The sequence below is a fragment of the Oikopleura dioica genome, chromosome PAR (assembly GCF_907165135.1).
Source record: "Oikopleura dioica chromosome PAR, OKI2018_I68_1.0, whole genome shotgun sequence".
Lineage (NCBI taxonomy): Eukaryota > Metazoa > Chordata > Appendicularia > Copelata > Oikopleuridae > Oikopleura > Oikopleura dioica.
In genome coordinates this window covers 16,647,259-16,660,885 of record NC_137293.1, presented here as the reverse complement: position 1 = coordinate 16,660,885, position 13,627 = coordinate 16,647,259, and the positions used below count along the sequence as shown (strand labels likewise).

Here is a 13,627-nt window from a genome sequence, read left to right as displayed (position 1 = left end):
AGACTTTTTCTCCAATTGTCCAAAACCAAAATACGACCTCCTCGAATCAAATGCCGATCAACACAAACTTTACCAACAAGATGCATAACATCTACAATCAGAATCACACTGGTGCGCGTTTTCAAAACCATGTTCCTGCTAGTCAGCTGACTCCTCAATTACAGAATCCGCAAAATAATCAGTACGGGAACCTGCCCTTCTACAATGCCTCGCAGAAAAGTCAGGCATCGCAGATTGATTTTACGACAACAAGCTTAGGTTCGCTGGAAGACATTTTTGATCAGCTAAACTCGCCCTCGTCGAACACCTTTGAGGACCAATATTGCTCCAATCAGCAACATTACAATTTTCCAAAAATATCAGGTATTATTAAAGACCCTTCCTTTTTGTTTTCCGAAAAAACTCAAATTTCAAAAAAGCTTTTCTGAAAGATCGATGGCGACCGCGTGAAGTTGGACTTCGCGTTACTCGCCCGGGTCCCTTAAGGGATCCTCCCCCGGAATCGGCAACTTTGACTTGAAATAATTTTTGTTTGGCATTGTGAATTTATCTAATTTCAATTGCATATGAAAGTTTATGCCTTCATTGCAATTTGCAAGTAGCTTTAGCTCTTTTCGAAATGCCAAACGTGCCACCAGAGGCTCTTGAAAAACTCGAATTTTCAGAAAACGCCTTTTTGGGGTGTTTTCAAGCCGAAATAAAATTTCATTTGTTTTGATCTTAAAACTTGCAGACTAGAAAGAATAGACGCTTATCTGAATTTGCAAGTAGCTTTAGCATGATTGATAAAGCGAGAAAAATTTTTCTAAAGAAAAACTATTCAAACCCATTTTTGCCAATTTTTGGCATTAAATTCCTCTCTAGCGCCGAATTATGGCCGAAAATTCTTTTGCCGTTATTATATTCTTAATCAGTACATTCTGAGCTTTCGATAGACCCCTTATATGTATATTTTTGAGAACATTGAAAAGTCGAAAAAATTACGATTTCCACGCTAAGTACAATTTACATGCATTTTTGCGATTTTTGAAGCCTAAAATTTTTGGTTAAGATATTTTTATGGGGGGACTTTAATACATCAAAATGATGCACTGAACACGGGGAATCTAAATATGTCTCAAAGGGGCCCGTCATCAAGATTTGAAATTCCGGAGGGGGACCCCTTAATACCAAAATTTTTGGTTCACAGTGCGTCAGGGAGTTAACTCCGAAATTCGAGTTTGTCGAAAAAGTTGAAGGGGGGAGTCCTTAATACTGTTTTAGCTTATACCGAGTAAGCTTACCAAGGTTATCCTCAAATCTTTTTCAAGACTCACATAATTCTTCAAATGTCACTGACACTGCTCCGACAAGCACGAATGCCCTGCCAAACTATGATGCAATGGGCGATACAGAAACGGATCTAGTTACGGAATTCGACAAAATGTTCCCATACAACGGCTCAGAACAGGTAAAGAATAACAATTTCGACAATAAAAAAATTAACTGTACTAGATGAACGACGAAAACGATCTCGATTATTATCACGAGCAACTTATCTCATCAAATGAGCTCGGTAGCTTTGATAAAAAACCTGAATTTGGCCCGGTTTATGTGGAACAAACGAGTTCTGTTACTTTGCACGCTCAATCATTTCAGCAAAATATCCACGACACCGGCGATTACCACGCTGTCAATAACAATGTCTCGACGGGTTTTGAACCGAAAGCGGACGCTGTAATGGTACAGACTCAACCTACTTGCAAGAACTCTCCCAGTCTGAGAGATATGCTTGGAAAGAAGGAAATACTAAAAACTTTATCCGAGGAAGAACGAAGCGAAATTGCGCAGGTAAACTTTGAAAAATTTACTCGATGGGGAAAATTTTTAGCAACTTTTTGAACGCGGCGAGATTGTAGAAATTAACGAAAGATCGGATGCAGGCTACGACCAGGAGAATGAATATCACTGTGATATGTGCCGCTTTTTCCCGAAAAAAGACGCTTCTCGTCAAGTACGAACCTTCAACAGTTTGGACCAAAAGTTCCGACATCATCGTCGACACTTGAATTGGCCTACCCACACATGCAAACCCTGCCAAGAAGGATTTTATAAGAAAAATCATTACGATGATCATATGAAGGTTATTTTCCCTTTTTCTATCTTGTCGATTTACTTTGCCTTAGAAATACCATCCTAACGATCCAAATCGGACACCTCCAAAACCACAGAAAAACAAACGAAAAAATAAAAAAGACCAAAACGATCAGGTTAGCTTTATTTTTTTCTTCGTTTTACTCTTTTTAGACCAAACGACGACGACTTTAAAACTGAAGAAAATCCTCTGAAGCTCTTGCCGAATCAATCATTTTAAAACTCAACCCTCCGTTCAATTCTTTCTTCAATTCTCCATAAGTTCAAACCTCCCCTGACTGTTCATTTTCCAGACAAACAAATGCATGTATTTCTTCAAGAAAATCTTCGCGCCAAAGAAAATAAATCAAATAAAATCAGTATTTTTTTTTCTTCAAATCTTCATTTTTTCCATCATATCTCCTAGCAGGCTCAGCAAAAGTTATCCAACTTGTGTTAGTAAATGAACTTTTAAGAAAATACGAAGTTCACTCGATTGAAAACTGATTGACACTCAATTGCAAGAGAGCAATAAACACGATACCTTTATGAGGATTTTATATAAGCCAATAAGTTTACAAATTGTAATCCTACCGCTTTGAGTTGTGAAGGTTGGCTTGGCTGAAGCTCTTGTTGTTCTTCTCGTTGTTGTTATTCTGGTGGTTGCGGCCTTGGTTGTAGTTATTTTCTTAGTTGTCGTCCGTCTAGTGGTTGCTTTTGTCGTTGTCTGTTTTGTTGTAGTTGTTCTTTTTGTTGTTGCTGTTGGTTTGGTCGTTACTGCATCTTGTCGGATACAATCCCTCTCATCTTTGCCATCTTCGCAGTCTTTGATTCCATCGCATTTGTGACCTGAAGCCTCATTTTTTCAGCTGTTTTCTTTCAATGAGACCACCTCGAACCCATTACCTTGAATGAAATATTTCTTGTGAGCAGAGGCTCCTGGGCCACACATTCCGAGATTGAGGTATTTCTTGTCAATTCGATGGCACTGGTACTTTTTGTTGATTTGAATCACGTCCAAGGAGGAAAGTCGTTTCGCGCTTGAATTTTTATGTTTATTTTTCGACGGATGGGAGTTTTCCTTACTTTGGCACAACAGCTTTCTTCCTATCGTTGGCGTAGGAGATTACTGGCTGGGATGTGATCTGGCAAAAGTTTCCATCGTATTGCATCACCGAGTTATAATCGTAAGAGTCTCCGAGGTCCAGCCACTCGTCGTCGATGAATGGATGATTTGGACCAAGTTTACCGTAATTTACGGAAAATGCTTTATTGCGGATTCATGGAGGATAAGAGCTTGAATCATTCTTAGGGGAAAATTTGCGATTCGAATGATATTATATCATATATATTTAGTTTTCAGTAATCCGTGCCAAAATGGCTCTGAAGGCAGTTTCCACGGTCGACATAGACGTAATCATCACGATCTCCTCGTTGCTGTTCGTGCCAGAATCCTTCAAGATAATTGTTAATTTTAATTCCTTCGGCCGAAATTACAAAATTCAGCAAATAGAATAAAATGGAAGCGTGATTCAGGAACAGTCTTTTCCAGCCGCTGTGGGAATAAATTTAGATAGGTATATTTAATTTAACGGAAAGCCGATAATTATACCTAAAGCGTGCATAAACTCGTGTTGAATTTCCCAGACTTCGTCAGTGCACTGGACCACGTCGAGCGAGAGGTCCTGGGAGGACACCGAATCTACCAAGCCGACATAGGAGAAACAACCCTTTCCGGTGTCTGAAACTCGGATTCGATGATCATAGGATCGGTCGGAGAGTCTTGTCTCTGTGAAACGAATGCAGGTCCAGTCGGTAAAGTCCTGAATTGCTTTACGAACGCGTTCGCGAGCAGATTGTGGGAATTTCGGGTCGAAGTAGAATGGAACGATGTAGTTGCCTTGCTTGTCCGTCCAGAGCTTCCACTCCTTGTTTTTGATTGCAGTGCGCTCGTCGCTGGAAAGGGTCCGACCGTTTCCTTCCAAAGAACCGTCTAGGAACAGCCGCTGCACATTCGTTAGCATGATATCATTGAAGACACTGTTAGAATTGACGCGCTTTTTTTGATGGCCACTCGAGGAAAAATAGCCAGACGGAATTTTACTTTCATAATCATCAGTAACTTACTTTTGAGAATTAGGTGAGATAAAAAAGATTTGGAGCCCTAAAAAGGGCTACTGTTTTCGTTCGGCTGATTCGTCGAACAAAGCTTGCTGCGACCAGTTATGCGCTGACAGCGTTCGCTTCGATTTCTCGCTCTTGATCAGGTCCTTGATGACGGGTCATCCCTCGTGGCTTTCTTCAACTGCGCCTGGGCCGCTCATCTACTTTCACCTTTTCCATTTCCTGGACTCGTGACTGCGGTTCTGTCTTCTAACTTTTGCAAATACCCCGCCGCCTGGATGTACCAGACAACGGGGTACCCCAATTTCGGGTCGCCTCAAATGTGAGCTCGCTGCGAAATTTCTCCGTTTATATACGCGCAGGTGAGAAACGCAGAGCATTTTCATTTCTAGACCAGAAGAATCTTTCTTCAGCGGCGCAATTGCTGAGAAACACCATCAGAATTTCTTTCTAGATAACGCATGCTTCCTTTCTGTCGGCCCTTGGACACCTATTTTCTCTAGATCTGATGGTGCTTCTCACCTGCGCGTATATAAGCGGAGAAATTTCGCAGAGAGCTCACATTTGGGGCGGCCCCGGAAAGGGGGTACCCTATCGTCTGGTATATCCAGGCGGCGGGGTATAAGCAATTTAGAAGACAAACGCGTGATGAGGTCAAGGATCTTCCAATAGTCCTTCAAAATCACGAGCTGGGGGCGACACAGAAGACTTTCGAACTCGCGAGAGCATTTATTTTGAGAAGAACCGAATTCGGGAGTACAAAACATCGAAGCCCTTTTTAGGGCTCCAAATCAAAAATAACTTCGTTGAGAATAGGTTCATCTAAAAAAGGTGAACGGACAGAGGCTCGGGTTAAGCCTAACCCTAACCTGACTTAGGTTTAGATTTGAAAGATCATTAACCGTATGCGGCTCGCGGGGGGACTTTTTTTCCCCCGCGCCCCCTTTTTGCCAATTTCTCGGCCATTTTTGGTCCAAATTCAAAAATTCAAAAAAATAAGAATCAATATCAAATTTCCTATCTCCTAAGATAATAAAAATGATATGTTGGTATTTTCCATCAATGAGTAAATTGTAAAAAAACCGTCAAAAATGGCCATTTTTTGTCTCGAGAACATGAAATCTGTCTAGAAAATCGAAGGAACGCGCGTAAAGTTGGTGCGTTTTCGTCTCCAGAACATGAAATTTGTTACATAACAGTCTCTAGCTCGCCTGAAAAACACCAAAAATTGAAGATTATCTGTCTCCAAGACTCTGATAACACGAGAGTCAGCCCATTTTGCCCCGAAGACGCGTAAAATAAGGCATAAATTCTTCTAGATGGGCGGGTGAAAAAAATTCCCCCGCGAGCCGCACAGGGGGTGCTCTGACCGAGACGCATACGGTTAATGAAAAGCCGCGTAGCCTCCATTTTAATCTATTGAAATTCTGCCTACGAAGCTTTTCATTACTGATCTTTGAGACCTAAACCTAAGTCAGGTTATTTACACAGGTTGACAAGCCCAGCCTATACCATCGAAAATTCTTATTGACAATCATGGACCTGCATTTGTAGCCGTCAAAAATCAGATGGAGAAGAAAGACCAATTCCTGAGAGCCCGTGGAGTACAACTCCCCAACATCAGCCTGGTCCGCCTGAAACTGCGCCGCTAAAGCATCCGCTTCTTGCATGCCTTTTTGCAAGGCGGCAGCCATTTTGTTCTCTCGCTTTTACGAATTTCATGAATTAGTGGAAATCGCCAGACTCCATTAAGAGATTTACTATTGTTAATGCAAAACTTTTGAAATGCTCCTTGTTTTTTCCCGCATCAACGGCGGCGATTATGAGAGCTGCAGCTTCAAAATGTTGGATAATTATTTAAATTTTGTTGTTACGCTTGTTCATAAATACAAATAATTCATCAAAGATGCCCTGCGTCTGAAGCTTCTTCCAACCAGTCCTAATTTCATCTCTTCTTCACCTTTCTCTTTTTCTGCTTCTCTCTTTCAAGAACCAAAAAAGTGATAAAGAAATGATGATGCAAAAACAACCCTAACGCGGAGCTATCAAGACGTGCATGTTAGCTTGTTAGCAACACGTCTTTTCTTTTATCACAAGAATATCTGATTTATTAGAAACATTGAAAAAGAATTGCATGGTCACATAAGTTGAATGTATTTTTAATATGGGCAAAAAGGAAAAAGGAACATGTTTGATGTTGATTTTGAGGTCAGTCGAGGTCGAGGTCGTCGTTTGCTGGAGTTGGAGAGGGTTTTTCTTAGTAATGTTTACCGAAAGATGGGTTTTTTATATCGTACCTTTTCTAGGAGTCAACCCAGAATTCGCAGGGCTTCTAGGCGATCGGGCAGGAGATTCGGGAGATCGACTTAGATCGTCAATTTGCTGCGACCTTCCAGGCGTCAACGGGCCTGAATTAGCCTCCAACATCTGTTTGATCGTATGACAGTAGAACTCGGCGAAGACCATTCTGTTCATCCCGCAGACGCGGCCGAAGATGGTGGCCAGTTGGGCGAGCTCGGTTTGAATGTTTGATAGACCTTTGGGTGTTTCTGGGGCGTTGTTGGATGATGGAACTGCGATTTCAGACAGAAAGTCCATCGCTGAAAATATTGATTAGGCAGGGCTTATTGGAAACTTCATTAAAAATTCTGCAAAAGAAAATAGAAACTCCGCTTTAGCGTGAATCACAAAAATTGACGTAAATTGAAATCTGAGGCGGAATTTATTTATGTAAACTATCATAAGTCCTGACTTATAAATTTATTCTGTATTAATTATTCAGATGACTATTTGTTTCCGAAGATCATTTTTAATTCAAAATTTCCGCTTTGAAATCGATTCTTCGTCATTTTACCTCGTTTATGGAGAAGGCTGTAGATGGAATGGGTATCATTGAGGTCGGTAATCTGCCCTTGAATCACATTTTGGACATCGTCAGGCAAGTTGAACGATTTGAGCTCTTCAATAGCTTGGACAGCGATTGCCAAGGGAAGGTCTTCAAGTTTTGTTCGGGCGGCGATGGGCATTAATTTGACTTGAAAATTGCTTTAGATTTTGGTTGATTTCAAAGGAGAGCACCTTTGAGTTGATTTTTGACGCACATGTAGGGTCTTGGAACAGCAGCTGCAATGATCAAAAACGACGAAGCGATGAGAAGGATTTTCTTTAACTCGATTCCGATAATCGACAGTCGTTCTGCTTCATTCACAAGTGTTTCTGGCCATTCTTTCACTAAAACCGATTATAAATCACAGCTGCCGAATCCAAATTTTTCTCACCGTCCATGGTTCCCAAAGTAAGGCAGTAACACTTTCGCAAGATATCGAAAGGCTTTGGCTCTATGCCGGCGCGGGAAAGTTCCAGTATTCCATTCCGAAGCCATTTGACCGTCAATCTGGTTGCATCGTCTCCGCGACCTTGAGCCCATTTGGTGAAATTTTCGCGCTGGAGTTGCACGTGTTGTTTCTGAATAAATTCCGTATTTGCGCATCATTTGTTATGGAAAATGAATACCTGAATGGTAGGCCGAATTTGTCTGATAGCGTAGTTAGTCATGTCGATTCGCATGAGCCGGAGTAAATTGGTTATGTGTGCCATCTGCGAGACATGATCTGTCTCCTTCTTCGCTTTTTCCACAAGTCCATCGCGCGCTGGCGAGCACAACTGGCCAAGTAAGGTAATTAACCCGCCGAAGAGCTCGCCGTAGTCGATCGTTCCTTGGTTGATTTGCTGCTCGATCAGCTCGATGTCAATTTGACCTTTGATGCGCTCCCGTGTTCCAGAATTGGGCGCCAGGAAGGTGAGGATTTGCTCGCGAATTTCTCTGAAAAATAAAGGTGTCAAAATGTTAAATTTGGGAAAAAGCTGGGGAAAGTCTTCGATCTTTTTCAATTTACCTGATCATTGGAAGAACCATCTCATCATCCCCATTCTTCAAATTATCCCTGACGACATCCCAAAAAGCCTTTTCAACCGTAGACTTGATCTTCCCTTGCACGGAATCTTCAGCAGGGTCTTCTTTCTCCAATTCAAACTCGTCGTTAACAGAGATCTCGTAAGCTAGGACCATGTTCGCCGCGTCTTTCTCTCCTTTTGCGAGGGACTCCAAGAGGGGCGGCAGAGTTGTTCTTCTAAAAGGAGTTGTTGGGAAATTTATATTTAGAGATTATGCTACTGTAGCATCGACACATGTATCTATCTATGCTGCCTAAATGGTTTTCTTTTCGCGGAAAATAAATGTAAATATCAGGTAAGTAAAACCCAGAAATCTTCTGTGTTATCGCAAAATACTGGGCTTGGCAACCTGTGTAGAAAACCTGAGTCAGATTCTGAAGAGATTGAATGAAAAGCCGCGTTCTTTTTCTATGCGGCTTTTCATTAAGGCAATTCAGAACCTGACTCCGACACAGGTAACCAAGCCCAGGCTAAAATAGGGCACTACTGGACGTGTCCTGAAATTTTCTCTGTACATACCCATCATCTCCATGGTCAAAAACGTCTCTTTCCTTCTCGCTCCCGGGCGGCATGAGTTTCTTCTCTTATTATTTCCAAAAATCTGCCTTCTGAAAAAAGAATCGCTTATTGATTTGTCTCTTTCGTTTGGTTTGGCGACAATGACCAGCGTTGTAAAGAGGGCAAATTGGTCAGGAAGAAAAAAGGTACGACAAGTGAAGCGTGAAATCATACGAGCAGTGTCACTGGGTCAACATGTTGGCAGGTGGCCAACGCGGCGCGCCTCCGCGAGGAGAAACAAAAGAGCAAAAAAGGGATGGCAGGAAAGAGAAGCCAATGTACAGTTTGGTAAACGCCACCTCTGGCGGCTCCACCAGGTGGTCTTGTGGCGCAATGGATAACGCGTCTGCCTACGGAGCAGAAGATTCCAGGTTCGAGTCCTGGCAAGATCGCTACTTTTTGGACTTCCCAGATCTACTCGCTTCGATCTTGTCGATCTTCGACTGTTCCTTCACTTTTTCGTAGTGGTCTTTCAATTTCTTTCGTTTGAGTTCAGCTCTATCCTTTGAAAACGGAAGAAAACGCACTTATTCTGACATGAACTCTTCCTTGATTTCTTTGCCCAGTTGGTGTGGAAATTCGGATTCGTATCTACGCACACACTTGATGCTAAAACATGGAGTTAGAGGAGTTTAATCCCGGATTTGTATCTAAGGGGAGGCTAAACATAAGCCCTTCCACTCAGGAAATGGTCAAGGAAACAGTCACCGAATTCCAGCCAGCTTGATCCTCTACCTTTAGCTACTTCTATATCTACAAGAACGAACTCCTTCTCCCAGTGCTCATTTCTCTCTTCAATTTCCCCTCGTTTTGAAAAAGTTGCTTACCAAAATCTTCGACTGAAGAAAAGTGAGCACTCCATACAAACCATCTTTCGGTCGCATTCTGGAAAATTCTAGATTCAAATTGAACGCTCCCGAGGCCACTTACCGCTGCAAGGAGCTCCGACGACTAACGGAAGTCTTTCGGAAGGGGGTCGGAATGGATCCTGCATAATGTAACATTTTTCTCGGTATCGAATCGTCCTTTTTACGGAATTGAATGATCATTTGCTGTATATTTTTAGCCCTATAATTTTATTCAGGACATTACCTGGTGACTCCTCTTTTCGGAGGTCTGTCGTCATAAACTTCGTATGGCGCTGACATTCCACAAATATCGCACGAGAATTCGTCCAAAACTCGCCCCGTTCCGACCAGATTTTCTGAGGCCTCAGTAATTCCCGATGAGTGAGGGACGCGATCATCATGCTCATTCATCTTTCTACGATAATGGAAATGAGGCCATATTTACATTCGTTTTATTTAGTGTACATCTGAAGAGGCGCAAGAACTGTATCTTTATTGGAACACTCAGACTCGGACGAGTAAATTTCATTCTCTTCCAAGTACTTTCTCAATTCTTCCGGGACCAAATATTTTATCGACTGCTTCTGCCTCAGCAGCTGGCGAATGTAAGTCGAAGAAAGGCCATTTACGATTCCGGGATCGACAACTTCGATATTACTTTTGTATTGACTCAGAATCTTATTTTCATTGATGACATTTTCGACATTGCTTCCTTCTCTAAAAGAAAAGTTCAACTTGAAGTTCTTCCTTAATTTCATTGTTCTTGCTCAATGGCAAAGGCGAGAGCGGGTGCCACATTCAAATCCACGGGGAATTTTGAACAAATTTTGAAATTGTCTATTTGAGGGGCTCTCATAAAGCTTTTACCGCATTAAAAAAGCATTAGTACCTTGCAATAACGATAATGCCATTTGAAGCAATCATTTCTACATCCGAATCAGTCCATAGATTTGGTCGATTAAAGCTCGCAAATGCATCGCCGCCGACTGAAATTTACAAAAGCTTTGCAAAATATGATTTGAAAAAAATCCTCTTAGAACTCAAAACTTAAAACTGTCGCTTACGTAAAAGATAAGTTTGCGCGTCAAATTCTTCCTTTGACTTTTCCACATGAAATTGAACAACTTCAGCTGTCGGGGTCCATTCGGGTTTGTCCGCTTCCCAGGTGGAGACCTTGATCCAGTTTGAATCCCTGGTCGCGCGTTTTAGCATTTCGATGCGATGCTTTGAGGAAACTACGGAAACTCAATTATTAAAAAATAGACTTTTCGAAAATATTTTCAAAATAAACAGAAAGAATATGAATTTAATTAGTTTTATCCATAATCAAAGTTCCCATGTCGCGCTCGCCGGGCTTGAGAAAGTCGACAAGCTCACGTATGAGCGCTCACATGGCTCGAGTCGAAATATTTACCTAATCCCGTCTTCTTGTAACCATCTGATACCGGCGACATCCAGCCGGCAATCACGGTGCGTTGAAGCTTCTCCAAGTGGATTTTCGCCAGCTCCTGGCTGCGCAAATGCATCAGGTGCGGCGGATTGAAGCTTCCGCATTGCAAAAGCGTCACTTTTTTGCTCATTGCTCTTTTATCTGAAAACTAACTAGCAAAGGGAATTCATTAAATAAATTCGAAATTGAGTCATTTTTTTTCTTACAGAACAAAAGAGCGGATGTCGAACTTTTTCATAAAAAGAAAAGGCAAAATATTCTCTAAAAATGAACAGATTCGAACTCGTCGAAAATCGAGTAAAGGGCAGTTTTCGCAGATTCGTCGAAAATATACTCTTTCAGGGTTGTTAAATGGATTAAAGCAAATTCCACAGCTTGCCCTGGAAACGGTAGCCAGGATTAAAATTCATAAATCAGAGCTTTTGAATTGAAATCAAGGAGGACAAAGGCTGCTCAAGTCAACCGTTGCCAGCTGATTTATGAACTTAAGTTTATGAAATCTTTCGCAACCCGTTTTTCTATAGCTTTCTTTGAGATATCGAAAAGAGTCTTCTTCCCCAATTTGAAGGCGCGTTCAATATTTCTGTATTCGTCAGACAATGATGCTCCGAATAAACCCTTGTCGTCTGTGCAGATGCAAAGCGGGTGGTTCAGCTTGAATAAATCACCGAAATGATGGGTCTCGTAGGAATCCCGTGTCCTAAAGGAGTTAGAAACTTTATGTTGATTCAATTTCGTCGGATAGGATTATTGAATAAAATCTGGGTGAGTGATGTAATCACATGATTAAACGATTATAAATGAACTTATTTGAAAAGATTAATAAAAAAGAATTTCAAATAACTTGATCTGATAAATTTATAAAAAATTGAGGAAGATAAGGAATAGTTCTGCGCTTTTGAAAAGCGGCGCGAGCTCGGTGCGGGTGGTCCCTTAAGTATAAACCTGTTGATGATATTGGAAGTGAGACAGAGCTCAAAGGGTTTGTCACGCGCAAGATCCATTAGCTTCGAATCGCCAACAATAAATGTACCGTGGCCTGGGAAATTCAGTAGATAAAATTAAAAAGTTTCCCTCGCTTATAAAATTTCGACAGTCTTACCAATTCGGTCTGTAAGGCGTAGCAGGCTCTCAGCATCGAGCAGGGAATCTTCGCTCTCACTTAATTGAGTGCTTACCATATTATATTGTAACAAATAAATTCTCACAATAATTTCTCTCGCAAGAATTTCCGAATAAACATGCACCTACCCTAGATGAGCGGCTATCTTCAACAAGGATATCAAACATCATCAGTCCTATAGCTTTATTTTCGTCTGATACCCCCTTAAATCTTCCTCCAGCTTTCACCTCTTCCAAACACTTGACAATAGCATCTTGAGCGTCAGCTCCTTTTGCTGGATTTCCTGATACATCGATGCCTGATCGGATTTACGCTTCTTGATCAATGCTTTTAATACGCACCTACTACATATTTATGCGTGCTGAATTCATCGAGTAACCTTAGCACGGCTTGTACATGCTCGACCCCGCGTGCTCTATCGATTGAGAGGAGGAAACGAACTTGTATTTTGGGATGACCTTGTTCAGCTTTTTCGATTCCACGCTTTAGATAAGTTAGATATTATTATAGATATTATAGATATATTATATAGGTAAGGGATAAGGATGACGGTTAAGGTTGTCTCTATTCAAGTCATATTTGAACTCGAATTGTTCCAAAATCTTAATTTTCTAACCCTTCCAAAACAGCTTCAACGTACCACTTTCCTCTTGGCGTAGATCTTAGGAAAGAATTCAACACTTCTGCGAAGGATGAAGAAATAAAGGTGTCAAAAGTAAAATCATATATTCAGGAGAAGACAGAGATGAATTCCGACTGTGACTTAACTCCAGATACTTGACACCATCTTCCGCGAACTCCCTCGCTGTCAAAAACGCAGCCAACTCGACCGCTTCTGCCGAGTCCGTCAATTCTAGCACTGAGGATCAACACTTGCTCAACTCAATATCTGCCACTCGGGCCGCTACTTTCGAACTCCTGATCCTTGAACTGCCTTGAACACATCAAAAACGTTTTCCAGGTCGATTGCTTCTCCTTCTTTTATTTGAAAATCTGGTGGTCTGCAGCCTTTTAACTCTGTTTGCAAGTTGTATAAATATTTTTCCTACAAGAGAAAGTTGGTTCTAAATCTATCTATTTCTGCAATTTACAACGCTTCCTGCCAATTTACATATGGTATTTTGACTGAGGCTGCCGTTAAGGTGCGCATGCAGCTCGACCTTTGGTAACTCCTCCAGACTGGGCTCGGGAACCTGTGTAAACAGCCTGAGTTAGGGGTCTGAAAGAGCTGAATGAAAAGCCGCGTAGCGGATTTTTTATGAACGAAGCCGCAAAGCTTGGAATTGGTATTTTCTGCGGCTTCGTTAATAAAAACGCGGCTTTTCATTTAACCCTTTCAGAACCCTGACTCAGTTTTTCTACACAGATTGCCGAGCCCAGCCTCCATTCTCATCCTTTCACTCTTTCTGTAATGCAATTTGCAATCTATAACAACAACGATCAAACAACGAATAAACA

The 13,627-nt window shown here is 41.5% G+C and overlaps 6 protein-coding genes and 1 non-coding gene across 7 annotated transcripts; 2 read left to right on the top strand and 5 right to left on the bottom strand.

The window, feature by feature from the left end:
• The first annotated feature begins 24 nt into the window (after positions 1–24).
• Positions 25–2,462, top strand: LOC145703840 (uncharacterized). Its single transcript, XM_081781238.1, has 6 exons — positions 25–363; positions 1,311–1,450; positions 1,495–1,830; positions 1,871–2,122; positions 2,166–2,249; positions 2,287–2,462. The coding sequence occupies exons 1-6, from the start codon at positions 51–53 to the stop codon at positions 2,305–2,307; spliced, it is 1,146 nt and encodes a 381-aa protein (XP_081637364.1). The 5' UTR covers positions 25–50; the 3' UTR covers positions 2,308–2,462.
• A 149-nt stretch (positions 2,463–2,611) lies between these two features.
• Positions 2,612–4,165, bottom strand: LOC145703861 (zinc metalloproteinase nas-27-like). The gene is made up of 5 exons (XM_081781258.1): positions 3,725–4,165; positions 3,486–3,566; positions 3,199–3,379; positions 3,019–3,152; positions 2,612–2,961 (listed from the first exon to the last, which is right to left on the bottom strand). Exons 1-5 carry the CDS (start codon positions 4,134–4,136, stop codon positions 2,627–2,629), a joined length of 1,143 nt encoding a protein of 380 aa, XP_081637384.1. The 5' UTR covers positions 4,137–4,165; the 3' UTR covers positions 2,612–2,626.
• Positions 4,166–6,371: 2,206 nt separating this feature from the next.
• On the bottom strand, positions 6,372–8,851 carry LOC145703051 (T-complex protein 11-like protein 2). The gene is made up of 8 exons (XM_081780363.1): positions 8,710–8,851; positions 8,133–8,366; positions 7,750–8,059; positions 7,515–7,701; positions 7,315–7,467; positions 7,091–7,270; positions 6,534–6,836; positions 6,372–6,492 (listed from the first exon to the last, which is right to left on the bottom strand). The coding sequence occupies exons 1-8, from the start codon at positions 8,760–8,762 to the stop codon at positions 6,446–6,448; spliced, it is 1,467 nt and encodes a 488-aa protein (XP_081636489.1). The 5' UTR covers positions 8,763–8,851; the 3' UTR covers positions 6,372–6,445.
• Positions 8,852–9,067: 216 nt separating this feature from the next.
• Positions 9,068–9,140, top strand: TRNAR-ACG (transfer RNA arginine (anticodon ACG)). The gene has a single exon. It is a non-coding gene; the product is annotated as a tRNA-Arg (tRNA).
• Positions 9,092–10,033, bottom strand: LOC145703053 (cysteine-rich DPF motif domain-containing protein 1-like). The gene is made up of 5 exons (XM_081780365.1): positions 9,841–10,033; positions 9,679–9,773; positions 9,576–9,633; positions 9,300–9,357; positions 9,092–9,230 (listed from the first exon to the last, which is right to left on the bottom strand). Exons 1-5 carry the CDS (start codon positions 10,005–10,007, stop codon positions 9,141–9,143), a joined length of 468 nt encoding a protein of 155 aa, XP_081636491.1. The 5' UTR covers positions 10,008–10,033; the 3' UTR covers positions 9,092–9,140.
• A 10-nt stretch (positions 10,034–10,043) lies between these two features.
• Positions 10,044–11,422, bottom strand: LOC145703052 (nicotinamide/nicotinic acid mononucleotide adenylyltransferase 1-like). Its single transcript, XM_081780364.1, has 4 exons — positions 11,011–11,422; positions 10,661–10,831; positions 10,486–10,582; positions 10,044–10,313 (listed from the first exon to the last, which is right to left on the bottom strand). Exons 1-4 carry the CDS (start codon positions 11,174–11,176, stop codon positions 10,049–10,051), a joined length of 699 nt encoding a protein of 232 aa, XP_081636490.1. The 5' UTR covers positions 11,177–11,422; the 3' UTR covers positions 10,044–10,048.
• Positions 11,423–11,523: 101 nt separating this feature from the next.
• LOC145702139 (N6-Methyl-AMP deaminase-like) lies at positions 11,524–13,612 on the bottom strand. The gene is made up of 9 exons (XM_081779347.1): positions 13,551–13,612; positions 13,272–13,341; positions 13,086–13,189; positions 12,511–12,652; positions 12,376–12,467; positions 12,298–12,317; positions 12,149–12,207; positions 11,992–12,085; positions 11,524–11,746 (listed from the first exon to the last, which is right to left on the bottom strand). Exons 1-9 carry the CDS (start codon positions 13,560–13,562, stop codon positions 11,524–11,526), a joined length of 816 nt encoding a protein of 271 aa, XP_081635473.1. The 5' UTR covers positions 13,563–13,612.
• Positions 13,613–13,627: the final 15 nt, after the last annotated feature.